Below are 14,645 nucleotides of genomic sequence, written 5' to 3'. Positions count from 1 at the left end.
GGATTAAGGTGTTTAGCTTGTTCGGAAGCAAGACGTCGGTGTCAGCGACGTGGCTGGTTTTTGCTTTATAGTTCGTGATTGTCTGTAGACCCTTTCACACACGTCTCGTGTCTGAGCCGTTGAATTGCGATTCCACTTCGTCTCTATACTGATATACTGTTTAATTGCATTATTCCCTCCATAACTACAGTTTGTATTCGGCCATATTCCCAGTCACCTTGCCATGGTTAAATACGATGGTATTTCAGTTTTGAACGAATGCTGCCATTACACAGGTGTACCTGGTGCTGGGGACTATAAAAGGCCACTCTAAAATGTTCAGTTTAGTCAAACAACACAATGCCACAGATGTCACAAGATGAGGGAGCATGCAATTGGAATTCTGACTGCAATGGACAAATGCTCACCTTCGATGACTAGTGGCACGCTGGAGAAAGTGTGTTTTTCACAGATTACTCCCAGTTTCAACTGTACATGGCAGATGGCAGGCAGCATGTATGGAGTTGAGTGGGCAAGAGGTTTGCTGATGTGAACGGAGTGCCCTGTGGTGGTGGTGGGGTTGTTATGGCATAGGCCAGGGGTGGGAAATTCCAGTCCTCGAGGGCCTAATTGGTGTTACAGTTTTGCCCCGGCTAACACACCTGACTCCAATAATCACCTAATCATGAACTTCAGTTTAGTATTCAATTGGATTAATCAGCCTTATTTGCTAGGGATGGAGAAAAAGTGTGACCCCAATCAGGCCCCCGAGGGCTGGAGTTGCCCACCCCTGGTATAGGCAGACATAAGCAACGGACAATGAACACATTTGCATTTTGTCAATGGCAATTTGAATGCACAGGGATACCATGACGAGATCCCGAGGCCCATTTTCATGCCATTCATCCGCTTCCAGCATTATCAGCGTGATAATGCGCGGCTCCATGTTGCAATGATCTATCTGTACACAATTCCTGGAAGCTGAAAATGTCCCAGGTTTTTTTGGGCCCCATTGGACCTTTAAAACAAATGTTCAGCAATTCTACGCATTTTGCCATGGGGTGGATAGAACTTTTTGCCGTTTTCACCTGCAGGTGGAGACATTTAGCAGGAAACGGCTAATGATATCTGAGATGACACGGTTTGACAGATCTTGTTCAAATAAAGTTTCAAAGCAGCACAACAGTAGGCTGAATCAATCTGTTAGCCTCTTAAAATTAGCCTAACATGCCATTTGACAGTCTTATAGGCAGACGTCCAGGCCCTTCTTACATTGCCAGAAGAAGAAAAAAGAATAATAATTATGAATTGGGCGGTGGTTCATGGTCAACAAACATGTTACCTTTTACACAAATACATGAATGAATCACCTCTCAGACCCACTAAAACAAAGCAGCATACATTTATTTTGACATATTTAAAACTTCTTACTATCCAGTTATTTACATAATTTCAAACACATATGAAATGAAAGTACAGAACATCATGATCACACCTATGGCACAGGGGAAATGTTTGTTTTTGAGTTGTGAGATGGCGCAGTGAAAAGTACAGACCTACATGCAGTCCCCCAAAAAATCACTCAGCATTTGCAAAATATACAGCTCATAATAATGGCTGGAATGGAGTATATGGAATGGTATTGGTATAAATTGAACATGACAATGAAATGCAACACTTGTGTCTGAAATATAGTTAGTTCATGGTTATTGCTAGTCAATAGGCTGGTATTAGCAACACAAATTCTCTTTAGAGACTGACACTTCACACAGTATGGCATGACATTACAATACATGTTACTGTTACTTTATAACAGTGTACGAAGTGCTACCCAGCCAATTCACTCCTTACTGGTAATCTGACGTATAATGTACAATACATCAGACATCATAACATTAAAGAATACAGGTAGGAGAACCAATGCCCTATGAATAGGCATGCAGTGCATTTCCAGAACCACCTCAGCTCTATACTGTACATGACCAGAGCCATATCGACACATATGTTTGGCTCCCATATATACATACATGTGGCTTTGTACACGACCCTTCCAGGCAGTGTTTGACACTGCATGTCAAACACTGCCTGGAAGGGTCATGTTCAAAGCCATATGTATATAAAAAATAAACTCTTACAAAAGTATTATATACAGAGCATAAAGGAAGCAGCGAGACTCTTCGTTTTGTACATTTCCCAAGTGTCCTGATCTTCTCCCTTTAGAAGGTGGCAAAACTGAAGAGATCTGCATGGGAGATACAAAATCAAATCAATATTTCATTGAAATGTCACATATGGATGAAAGATGTGGGTCAAAGTATGGTAGTTAATCTGAGCATGATCAAATATAATGTCTTAAGGACACTAAACTAAGACCCAAATCAAGAGAATACAACTGTAGCGGGGAGGACTTATTTCACCTTTATTTATTCACTATAGTTTTATTGGTTCTCCAGACATATTTGTCTTTAATAGATGAGATTAAAAAGATTCCGGAGTCTAGAACGATTGTAGAACAAGAATAAAGGGGCTTACCTTCGTTACAACCTTTAGTTTGCTTGAGATGTTTCAGGTAAACAAACTGATGTGTGACGGGGGGAAGTGAAAATAAATTAAAAGAGCACTCACCAAACCTTGGGTTTATATTTAAAATGTTTTTTTTCAATAGATAATCTCTATGCAGTCAACAAAACATCAACAGTAGTTCATCCTGTAGTATCAGTTATGACAACCAGGTGGCATAAATACATTATACTGAAACCACCATTTTTTTGTTTGTTTAAAGGAAAACTCCACCCAAAAATATGTAACTTTCAAAATACAGAACTCTGCAGCATCATATGATTCAAAATGCATCATAGGGACCAGATTTCTGTATTTTGAAAGTTACATATCTTGAAAACTTGATTGAAACAAATGCCAAAAAGTAGTTTTTGGGTTGTTAAAGAGTTTTCCTTTACTACATGGAGGTAAAAAAATAACGTTTTTTTTCTCTTCTCAATGATCAATTGTGGTTCTTACCAGCTCTCTCTCACTACTTCAATGTCGCTCACTAGATTCTGTGCTAAACAGATCCCAAAAATCTGAAAAAGGGCACAAAGATCAGGCGGGACATCTCTACTTTTGAACGGCTACTGTGGTGATAGATCTAGTTGATTTCAGTGTTTCATGGTCAGTTTTATGATCAGCAATACAGTTTGTTTAATGTCTAAATTATATTCTCAGACAATAACCTAAGTCATCATTTAGTAGCAAGTAAAGTTCACAACCACATTCACCAGCATAGCCAGCTATGAACACAAAAAGCAGATAAACAATGTTTCAAGACATCTTAAGAAATTGAGCATTGACACCACTCTCAAATAATAAAGAAAATCTGGCTATTTCAAGTACATTCCATTCCGACGACAAGTCAGAAGAAACATAATGTTGAAAGTACAGCCCCTTAAAGCTACATTCTGGGATTAGAAAAATTACAACAAAGGGGGTGCCCGCTATTTGTTTGGTTATACATCTGAGGGATGGGGGTTGGGAAATATAACCCCTCTCAAATTCATAGACAGGACTCTAAATGCAAGGTTTGACAGTCGAATACATCTACATGATAATTTCAACCAAAAAACAATTGAAGTCGGAAGTTTACATACACTTATGTTGGGAGTCATTAAAACTTGTTTTTCAACCACTCCACAAATTTCTCGTAAACAAACTATAGTTTTGTCAAGTCAGTTAGGACATCTACTTTGTGCATGACACAAGTCATTTTTCCAACAATTGTTTACGGACAGATTATTTCACTATATCACAATTCCAGTTTAAATACACAAAGTTGACTGTGCCTTTAAACAGCTTGGAAAATTCCAGAAAATTATGTAATGGCTTTAGAAGCTTCTAATAGGCTAATTGACATCATTTGAGTCAATTTGAGGTTTACCTGTGGATGTATTTGTCACGTTCTGACCTTTATTTCCTTTGTTTTGTCGTTATTTAGTATGGTCAGGGCGTGAGTTGGGGTGGGCAGTCTATGTTTGTTTTTCTATGATTTTGGGATTTCTATGATTTTGGGATTTCGGCCTAGTATGGTTCTCAATCAGAGGCAGGTGTCATTAGTTGTCTCTGATTGAGAATTATACTTAGGTAGCCTGGGTTTCACTGTTTGTTTGTGGGTGATTGTCTATGTTAGTTGCTTGTGTCAGCACAGTGCTCGTTATAGCTTCACGGTCATTATTTGTTTATTGTTTTGTATAGTTTGTATTCAGTGTTCAGTGCTTTCTTTAATTAAAAACTTCATCATGAATACATACCACGCTGCATTTTGGTCTGTTCCTTACGACGATCGTGACAGTATTTCAAGGCCTACCTTCAAACTCAGTGCCTCTTTGCATGACATCATCGGAAAAAATCTAAATAAATCAGTCAAGACCTCCGAAAAAAAATTGTAGAACTCCACAAGGTACCAATGGTAGCAATGTCCAAACGTCTGAAGGTACCACGTTCATCTGTACAAACAATAGAACGCAAGTATAAACACCATGGAACAACGCAGCCGCCACACCGCTCAGGAAGGAGACGTGTTCGGTCTCCTACAGATGAACGTACTTTGATTTGCACTTTTCTCACCAATCCCAGAACAACAGCAAAGAGCTTTTTGAAGATGCTGGAGGAAACCGGTACAAAAGTATCTATATCCACAGTAAAACGAGTCCTATATCAACATAACCTGAAAGGCCACTCAGCAAGGAAGACGGCACTGCTCCAAAACTGCCATAAAAAAGCCAGACTATGGTTTGCAACTGCACATGGGGACAAAGATCATACTTTTTGGAGAAATGTCCTGATCTGATGTCCTGGTCTAATGAAACAAAAATAGAACTGTTTGGCCATAATGACCATCGATATGTTTGGAGGAAAAAGGGGGAGGCTTGCAAGGCGAAGAACACCATCCCAACTGTGAAGCACGGGGGTGGCAGTATCATGTTGTGGGGGTGCTTTGCTGCAGGAGGGACTGGTGCACTTCACAAAATAGATGGCATCATGAAGATGGAAAATTATGTGGATATATTGAAGCAACATTTCAAGACATCAGCCAGGAAGATAAAGCTTGGTCGCAAATGGGTCTTCCAAATGGACAACGACCCCAAGTATACTTCCAAAGTTGTGGCAAAATGGCTTAAGGACAACAAAGTCAAGGTATTGGAGTGGCCATCACAAAGCCCTGACCTCAATCCTATAGAACATTTGTGGGCAGAACTGAAAAAGTGTGTGCGAGCAAGGAGGCCTACAAACCTGACTCAGTTACACCAGCTCTGTCAGGAGGAATGGGCCAAAATTCACCCAAATTATTGTGGGAAGCTTTTGGAAGGCTACCCGAAACGTTTGACCCAAGTTAAACAATTTGCTACCAAATACTAATTGAGTGTATGTAAACCTCTGACCCACTGGGAATGTGATGAAATAAATAAAAGCTGAACTAAATCACTCTACTATTATTCGGACATTTCACATTCTTAAAATAAAGTGGTGATCCTAACTGACCTAAGACAGGGAATTTCTACAAGGATTAAATGTCAGGAATTGTGAAAAACTGAGTTTAAATGTATTTGGCTAAGGTGTATGTAAACTTCCGACTTCAACTCTATGTCGTTTGTTCACATTATTCTTGTTTGTAAACAATGGAATAATGAAACCTTGGAGGGGATTCAACCTTGGGGTCGATTTATCCTATGTAGAACCCTTTTTCGCTGTCGACAATGTGCCTTTTAAAGCCAATGTTACCACATACATGGAGATCGCATTCAAAGTAAACATGGCAGATGTCGTCTCAATTGGAAATTATCTTAATATGTCACGTGCCCCATAACGCAGTTTCGGATTGAATTCCGTCCCTTATATTTTGGATTATGGTGAAGACAGACAGTTGTGCTAAACTCATGAGGCATTTACACATTAAATTCTATCAATGCGTCAAATATCAAGAATTGAAATGACCATTGAACAGCTTCCCAAATCCCAGGCTGTAGCTTTAAGACCCAAATGCAATGAAAGGAGACCCAGGTAAAACCAGGGTTCATACGCCGGTGTATTTGGGGCTTATGCATCAGACATGTGTTCCCAACCTGTAGTAAAGCGATTCCTATGAAGATCCCCGCCACCACTGTCAGGTTGTCTTGAAGCCACTTCTCAAACTGAGGCACACAGCCTTTGATGTAGATAAAGGTCCTCTGCTCCGAGACCTAACACAGCAGAGACGACACAAAACAATGACCTTTAATGCTAACACTTTTCTCTTACAGTCTATAATTGAATTGGTGTTTACTCTGTCATCAAGTGTAGCTCAGTTGGTTAGAGAATGGCGCTACCACCACCACGGTCGTGGGTTAGATTCCTGCGGGGGTTACATATATATAAAAAACAGTTACTATACTAGAAGTCGCTTTGGATAACTGGGTCTGCTAAATGGCACAGCTACTTTCTAGTATCGTTATATTATTATGTGAACTGTACACCAGGTTAATCACGCTTCAGTAGCCTAGATGTTAAAGGTCAGCTTTTGTTAGCCACCTTATGAGTCACCTCAAGTGTTTTCACTAGGGGGTGAAGTTTCTCCTAGGTATAGATCTAGGATCAGCTTCCCCTCCCCCAATCCTGAACGCAAAACAGACCAAAGATCAGCGTGTAGGGGCAACTTCAACCTGACCTGCATGCCATATACAGTGAGCTCCAAAGGTATTAGGACAGTGACACATTTTTTGTTGTTCTGAATCATAGGGGACCAAATATTACACTTTGACTACTTTAAACATGTCACAATTACGGCTTGGCTGCAGGTGATTGTCAAGCAAATAACTGTCTGTCTCACGGTAATTGACCGTTAATTAACAAACACATTAAGCATCTACTGGCATACACACACAGCCTACAAGCCACTGATGCAGACCAGAGGAACATCTACACTTTTTTTTAAAGTCTAATTAATCCATGTAATATAGCCTACACCATCACAATAAATCCATTATTTATTTTAGACAGGTCTAAAGAAACATGATATGAAGAAAATCTAGTCTGTTCCAGAAGAACTGAATAGCATACTGTGAGTTGTCCTTATGTTAGGTACTGATCTGGCTATGGGCTACACTAGTTCATTTAGCAGACATGATTTTCTTAGAATTCCATGGCATTGTTGTATAGTATGAAGAATGCAATTGAATAAAATAGAAATGTTATTTTCTCCAAACGATTTGAGGGAGTGAGCACATGTGGCTATTCTGTGTTGATAGGTTAACAAAGAAACAGGTACTCCTATATGCTTCATTTAGAGTTACTAATGTAACTTTAGTTGTGATACAAACATTGAGCTGCTATATGTTTTGATGTTTAATACATTCTAAGGCTGCATGATGCGACTCCAATGATGATTTGAAAGGCATGAGCTCTGCTTTGTTTTTTGCACAGGCTGTACAGTCGTGGCCAAAAGTTTTGAGAAGGACACAAATATTCATTTCCACAAAGTCTGCTGCTTCAGTGTCTTTAGATATTTTTGTCAGATGTTACTATGGAATACTGAAGTATAATTACAAGCATTTCACAAGTGCCAAAGGTATTTATTGACAATTACATGAAGATGATGCAAAGAGTCAATATTTGCAGTGTTGACCCATCTTTTTCAAGACTTCTGCAATCCACCCTGGCATGCTGTCAATTAACTTCTGGGCCACACACTGATGGCAGCCCATTCTTGCATAATCAATGCTTGGAGTTTGTCAGAATTTGTGGGTTTTTGTTTGTCTTCCCGTGTCACACTCTGACCATTATTTGCGTTGATTGTTTCTATGTTTTGTTTGATCAGGGTGTAATATGAGTGGGCATTCTATGTTTCTATGTGTTTTGGCCTGATATGGTTCTCAATCAGGTGCAGGTGTTTGTCGTTGTCTCTGATTGGGAACCATATTTAGGCAGCCTGTTTTGTATTGTGGTTGGTGGGTTATTGTCTATGTGATGTTGCATGTTTGCATACAGTAGTGATAGCGGTCGTCTTATTATTTTGTTTGTTTGTTTGTTTGTTTAGTGTTTCATTCGTCTAACATTAAAAGTATGTATTCACACCACGCTGCGCTTTGGTCTCCTCACTACGACGATCGTGACAACCCGCCTCTTGAGGATTGACCACAAGTTCTCAATGGGATTAAGGTCTGGGGAGTTTCCTGGCCATGGACCCAAAATATCGATGTTTTGTTCCCCGAGCCACTTTTGCCTTATGGCAAGGTGCTCCATCATGCTGGAAAAGGCATTGTTCGTCACCAAACTGTTCCTGGATGGTTGGGAGAAGTTGCCCTCGGAGGATGCGTTGGTTCCATTCTTCATTCATGGCTGTGTTCTTAGGCAAAATTGTGAGTCCACTCCCTTGGCTAAGAAGCAACCTGATATAAGAGAAATTCATATGATTTATATGTTTAAGGTAATGGTAAGATAATGACAATTATTTATATGTTAAAGGTAATGTTAAGGTAATGACAAAGTATTCCACCCTGTCACTGTATAATGGAGTGAAATGTAATGGAATCATAAGACTAGAATTGTTATGATTGTGTGTGCATAGGACAAGTTAAGACTTACCATTTGAAGTATAGGCGAGACAGTGTGTGCCTAAGAAAATACCGAGAACAATTTCAACTGTGTTTGACCCGACCTGGCTAGAACTCTGAGAAATGTATGATAGGACATGGAGTACTTCTCAAGGTTTCTCTAATCTCGGGGGAATGGAACTGTCGGCTGGGTAATGATACACAGTGGTGAGAACTCTGGAGAAGGACACAACTCACCTACTGTTCGTGTGTATGTATGTGCGTAGGATATCTACTGTTTGTGTGAAAGTATGTGCGTATGTAAGGAGCAAGGTATAAAATGGATGTCTTTGTATAATGGACTTCAGAACGTTCTCGTGAAACTGTACTAACCTTTTGCATAAGCTGAGTCTTTGCCTAATTATTATTAAACCCATGGTCTTACAAACCTTGGGGACTGGTCAAAGTTATTGATTGTTAGTTATTATCATTGGGATTGAAAATTCGTATGACACAACCCCACACATGAATGGTCTCAGGATGCTTTACTGTTTGCATGACACAGGACTGATGGTAGCGCTCACCTTGTCTTCTCTGGACAAGCTTTTTTCCGGAAACAATTTTGCCCCAAACAATCGGAAAGGGGATTCATCAGAGAAAATGACTTTACCCCAGTCCTCAGCAGTCCAATCCCTGTACCTTTTGCAAAATATCAGTCTGTTCCTGATGTTTTTCCTGGAGAGAAGTGGCTTATTTGCTGCTCTTCTTGACACCAGGCCATCCTCCAAAAGTCTTCGCCTCACTGTGAGTGCATGCCTGCTGCCATTCCTGAGCAAGCTCTGTACTGGTGGTGCCCCGATCCCGCAGCTGAATCAATTTTAGGAAGCACCGCTCACTCACATGGCTACAAGTGAAGACAGACACGTCGGGGACACAACTGTCCTTATCTGATTCCGAGGCGCAAATTGAAGATACTGGAAGAACTGTCCACATTTACATTTTGTCAGTCAACAAGAGAAGTAGGCCGAACGAACAGCAAAAGCACTAGCCTATGTCAATCTACTATCCCCCATAGAACAAAAGTTGACCTATTCTGTGCGAGAAATAAATATTCCAAACATCGTCTGGGACAGTTGTGGGATGCGATAGATCCCAAATTAATACAACCACTAGCATCAAAAAAACTTTAAGTAATGATGCTGAAGCAACAGATCAGAACATTTAGCTTCAAATGTTGATAAACTATTAGAATATTTTTTCACATTCAAAGCTCAGCAATGTGCACAATGCAGTAGGCTATAAGCACAAATGTTCCATGAAAACGCGGGAAAACACCATTATCAAAAGTGACTGCAAATGCGATTATGCATTTTTATTTTTTTGAATTTTACCCCTTTTTCTCCCCAATTTCGTAGTATCCAATTGTTGTAGTAGCTACTATCTTGTCTCATCGCTACAACTCCCGTACGGGCTCGGGAGAGACGAAGGTTGAAAGTCATGCGTCCTCCGATACACAACCACGCTGCTTCTTTAACACAGCGCACATCCAACCCGGAAGCCAGCCGCACCAATGCGCCAGAGGAAACACTGTGCACCTGGCCACCTTGGCTAGCGTACAGTGCGCCCAGCCCGCCACAGGAGTCGCTGGTGCGCGATGAGACAAGGACACCCCTACCGACCAAGCCTTCCCTAACCCGGGCGACGCTAGGCCAATTGTGCGTCGCCCCACGGACCTCCCGGTCGCGGCCGGTTACGACAGAGCCTGGGCACGAACCCAGGACTCTGATGGCACAGCTGGCGCTGCAGTACAGCGCCCTTAACCACTGCGCCACCCGGGAGGCCCATGCATGTAATGCTTTTATTATAAATGTGTATTTTTTTGGTGCATGAAAGGCATGAGCTCTGCTTTGTTTTTTTTTGTGCAGGCTGTACACACTTCATCAGTCTCTCATTCACAATTTGACAAGCCCTTGATTATGTCTCGAATTTTCCGGCAGCAAATATATAATTCACAGGCTAATATGGTCAACCATCAGACTATTCTTGTTTTAATCTTGTCTTTACATATATTATTTAGTATGTGTGAATTTTATTTATTTAGACTGGACAATTATCATATCTCGAAGCAGGGGCAAAAATATATGTAATCTATGCACTTAAATAGACAGTACCGTGCAGTATCGAAGAGCCCTCACTGCTGCTCAATCATCCTATTTTTCCAACTTAATTGAGGAAAATAAGATCAATCTAAAATGTATTTTTGATACTGTTGCAAAGCTAACTAAAAAGCAGTATTCCCCAAGAGAGGATGGCTTTCACTTCAGCAGTAATAAATTCATGAACTTCTTTGAGAAAAAGGATCACGATCATTAGAAAGCAAATTACGGACTCCTCTTTAAATCTGAGTATTCCTCCAAAGCTCAGTTGTCCTGAGTCTGCACAACTCTGCCAGGACCGAGGATCAAGGGAGACACTCAAGTGTTTTAGTACTATATCTCGTGACACAATGATGAAAATAATCATGGCCTCTAAAACTTCAAGCTGCTTACTGGACCCTATTCCAACTAAACTACTGAAAGAGCTGCTTCCTGTGCTTGGCCCTCCTATTCCAACTAAACTACTGAAAGAGCTGCTTCCTGTGCTTGGCCCTCCTATGTTGAACATAATAAAGGGCTCTCTATCCACCGGCTGTGTACCAAACTCACTAAAAGTGGCAGTAATAAAGCCTCTCTTGAAAAAGCCAAACCTTGACCCAGAAAATATAAAAAACTAATCGGCCTATATCAAATCTCCCATTCCTCTCAAACATTTTAGAAAAAGCTGTTGCGCAGCAACTCACTGTCTTCCTGAAGACAAACAATGTATACAAAATGCTTCAGTCTGGTTTTAGACCCCATCATAGCTCTGAGACTGCACTTGTGAAGGTGGTAAATTACCTTTTAATGGCGTCAGACTGAGGCTCTGCATCTGTCCTCGTGCTCCTAGAACTTAGTGCTGCTTTTGATACCATCGATCACCACATTATTTTGGAGAGATTGGAAACCCAAATTGGTCTACACGGACAAGTTCTGGCCTGTCAGGATCTTATCTGTCGGAAAAATATCAGTTGGTCTCTGTGGATGGTTTGTCCTCTGACAAATCAACTGTACATTTCGGTGTTCCTCAAGGTTCCGTTTTAGGACCACTATTGTTTTCACTATATATTTTACCTCTTGGTGATGTCATTCGGAAACATCATGTTCACTTTCACTGCTATGTGGATGATACAGCTGTACATTTCTATGAAACATGGTGAATCCCCAAAATTGCCCTCACTGACAGCCTGTGTTTCAGACATAAGGAAGTGGATGGCTGCAAACTTGCTACTTTTAAACTCGGACAAAACAGAGATGCTTGTTCTAGGTCCCAATAAACAAAGAGATCTTCTGTTGAATCTGACAATTAATCTCGATGGTTGTACAGTCGTCTCAAATAAAACTGTGAAGGATCTCGGCGTTACTCTGGACCCTGATCTCTCTTTTGACGAACATATCAAGACTGTTTCAAGGACCGCTTTTTTCCATCTACGTAACATTGCAAAAATCTGACATTTTCTGTCCAAAAATGATGCAGAAAAATGTATCCATGCTTTTGTCATTTCTAGGTTAGACTACTGCAATGGCTCTACTTTCCGGCCATCTGGATAAAGCACTAAATAAACTTCAGTTAGTGCTAAATACGTCTGCTAGAATCCTGACTAGAACCAAAGAATTTGATCATATTACTCCAGTGCTAGCCTCACTACACTGGCTTCCTGTTAAGGCAAGGGCTGATTTCAAGGTTTGACTGCTAACCTACAAAGCATTACATGGGCTTGCGCCTACCTATCTTTCCGATTTGGTCCTGCCGTACATACCTACACGTATGCTACGGTCACAAGACGCAGGCCTCCTAATTGTCCTTAGAATTTCTAAGCAAACAGCTGGAGGCAGGGCTTTCTCCAAAAGAGCTCCATTTTTATGGAATGGTCTGCCTACCCATGTGAGAGATGCAGACTCGGTCTCAACCTTTTAAGTCTTTATTGAAGACTCATCTCTTCAGTAGGTCCTATGATTGAGTGTAGTATGGCCCAGGAGTGTGAAGGTGAACGGAAAGGCACTGGAGCAACGAACCACCCTGCCTGGCTGGTTCCCCTCTCTCCACTGGGATTATCTGCCTCTAATCCCCAGGGGCTGAGTCACTGGCCTACTGGTGCTCTTCCATGCCGTCCCTAGGAGGGGTGCGTCACTTGAGTGGGTTGAGTCACTGACATGGTCTTCCTGTCTGGATTGGCGCCCCCCCTTGGGTTGTGCTGTGGCGGAGATCTTTGTGGGATATACTCAGCCTTGTCTCAGGATGGTAAGTTGGTGGTTGAAGATATCCCTCTAGTGGTGTGGGGGCTGTGCTTTGGAAAAGTGGGTGGGGTTGTATCCTGCCTGTTTGGCCCTGTCCTGGGGTATCATCGGATGGGGCCACAGTGTCTCCTGACCCCTCCTGTCTCAGCCTCCAGTATTTATGCTGCAGTAGTTTATGTGTCGGGGGGTTAGGGTTAGTCTGTTATATCTGGAGTATTTCTCCTGTCTTATCCAGTGTCCTGTGTGAATTTAAGTATGCTCTCTCTTTCTTTCTCTCTCTCGGAGGACCTGAGCCCTAGAACCATGCCTCAGGACTACCTGGCATGATGACTCCTTGCTGTCCACAGTCCGCCTGGCCGTGCTGACCTGTTGCACCCTCGACAACCACTGTGATTACTATTATTTGATCATGCTGGTCATTTATGAACATTTGAACATCTTGGCCATGTTCTGTTATAATCGCCACAGCCAGAAGAGGACTGGCCACCCCTCATAGCCTGGCTCCTCTAGGTTCCTTCCTAGCCACCGTGCATCTACACCTGCATTGCTTGCTGTTTGGGGTTTTAGGCTGGGTTTCTGTACAGCACTGAGATATCAGCTGATGTAAGAAGGGCTATATAAATTTGATTTGTAGCGAATGGAGGACGCTATTCCTGTGGTTAATCTTCATGCCATCCTGTTGTTGTCACGTTCTGACCTTAGTTCCTTTGTTTTTGTCTTTGTTTTAGTATGGTCAGGGCGTGAGTTGGGGTGGGCAGTCTGTTTTTTCTATGTTGGTTTTTGTGTTCGGCCTAGTATGGTTCTCAATCAGAGGCAGGTGTCGTTAGTTGTCTCTGATTGAGAATCATACTTAGGTAGCCTTTTTTCCACCGGGTTTTGTGGGTGTTTATTTTCTGTCTAGTGTGTGTTGTCACCTTACAGAACTGTTTTGGTTTTGTTGATTCACGTTTATTATTTTGTTCCAGTGTTCAGTTGTGTTTTTGAATAAATCAATATGGACACTTACCACGCTGCGTTTTGGTCCGATCCTTACTCCTCCTCAGACGAAGAGGAGGAAATCCATTACAGTTGTAAAGAGAAGCAATGTGCTTAATATTAGAAAAGTTGAGAAATAAATATAGTAGGCATAGCTTATAGAAAACTGATGGGATCCTGCTCTTTTCAAGAGACCATCACTCTGTTTTCTCACGCAATTAATTGCATAACCTATAGAAATGTTGCGATCTCATGAAGTGCTTGATTAGCTTTTCGATCATATTTGCATTGATGTCAGAGTGATTAAAGGGACAATATAGTGCTGAGTACCAGGTAGTTTGCAAGTTTGGTAGGCTACTGATGACCATCAACAGCATCCGAGCTTGGAGAAGCCTAATTACTGTGACACAAACGTTCACGTGGAATTTGACTCGTGACCGCCGGTTTAGCGGTAATACAGTCACGGTAACAGCCCTAGTCACAATACTCTTGGTCCCCCTAAAATGGGGGGGACTATGTACAAAAGAGATGCTGTAATTTGTCAACAGTTCCTCCGATATGAATGAAAATACCCTCAAATTAAAAGCTGACAGTATGCACTTTAACCTAGTTTTCTTTGTATCATTTCAAATCCAAAGTGCTGGAGTAGAGAGCCAAAACAACAAAACATTTGTCACTGTCCCAATACTTTTGGAGCTCACTCTCTCACCAAATGGCCATTCCATTAACATCCTGTAGTTCCCCGTGTCCTTTTGTTGAA

The 14,645-nt window shown here is 41.4% G+C and overlaps 1 protein-coding gene across 5 annotated transcripts in view; it reads right to left on the bottom strand.

Annotated features, from left to right (window-relative positions):
* Nucleotides 1–1,362: 1,362 nt before the first annotated feature.
* Nucleotides 1,363–14,645, bottom strand: part of LOC139374920 (tetraspanin-5-like) — a 38,380-nt gene continuing 25,097 nt past the window's right edge. For 2 of the 5 annotated variants that reach the window (XM_071116152.1, XM_071116154.1), the window contains 4 exons: nt 6,093–6,209; nt 2,998–3,059; nt 2,512–2,557; nt 1,363–2,221 (listed from right to left, as the gene is read on the bottom strand). In XM_071116152.1, the coding sequence (XP_070972253.1) occupies nt 2,545–2,557; nt 2,998–3,059; nt 6,093–6,209 (192 nt within the window). In that variant the 3' untranslated portion in view covers nt 1,363–2,221; nt 2,512–2,544. Of the gene's footprint in view, nt 2,222–2,511; nt 2,558–2,993; nt 3,060–4,200; nt 4,476–6,092; nt 6,210–14,645 lie in introns of those variants that run through there. The other 3 variants (XM_071116150.1, XM_071116153.1, XM_071116155.1) reach the window with 2 other exon arrangements.

This window comes from Oncorhynchus clarkii, chromosome 19 (assembly GCF_045791955.1).
Source record: "Oncorhynchus clarkii lewisi isolate Uvic-CL-2024 chromosome 19, UVic_Ocla_1.0, whole genome shotgun sequence".
NCBI lineage: Eukaryota > Metazoa > Chordata > Actinopteri > Salmoniformes > Salmonidae > Oncorhynchus > Oncorhynchus clarkii.
The sequence above is the reverse complement of the archived record's forward strand: the minus strand, read 5'-3'. Positions and strand labels throughout refer to the sequence as shown.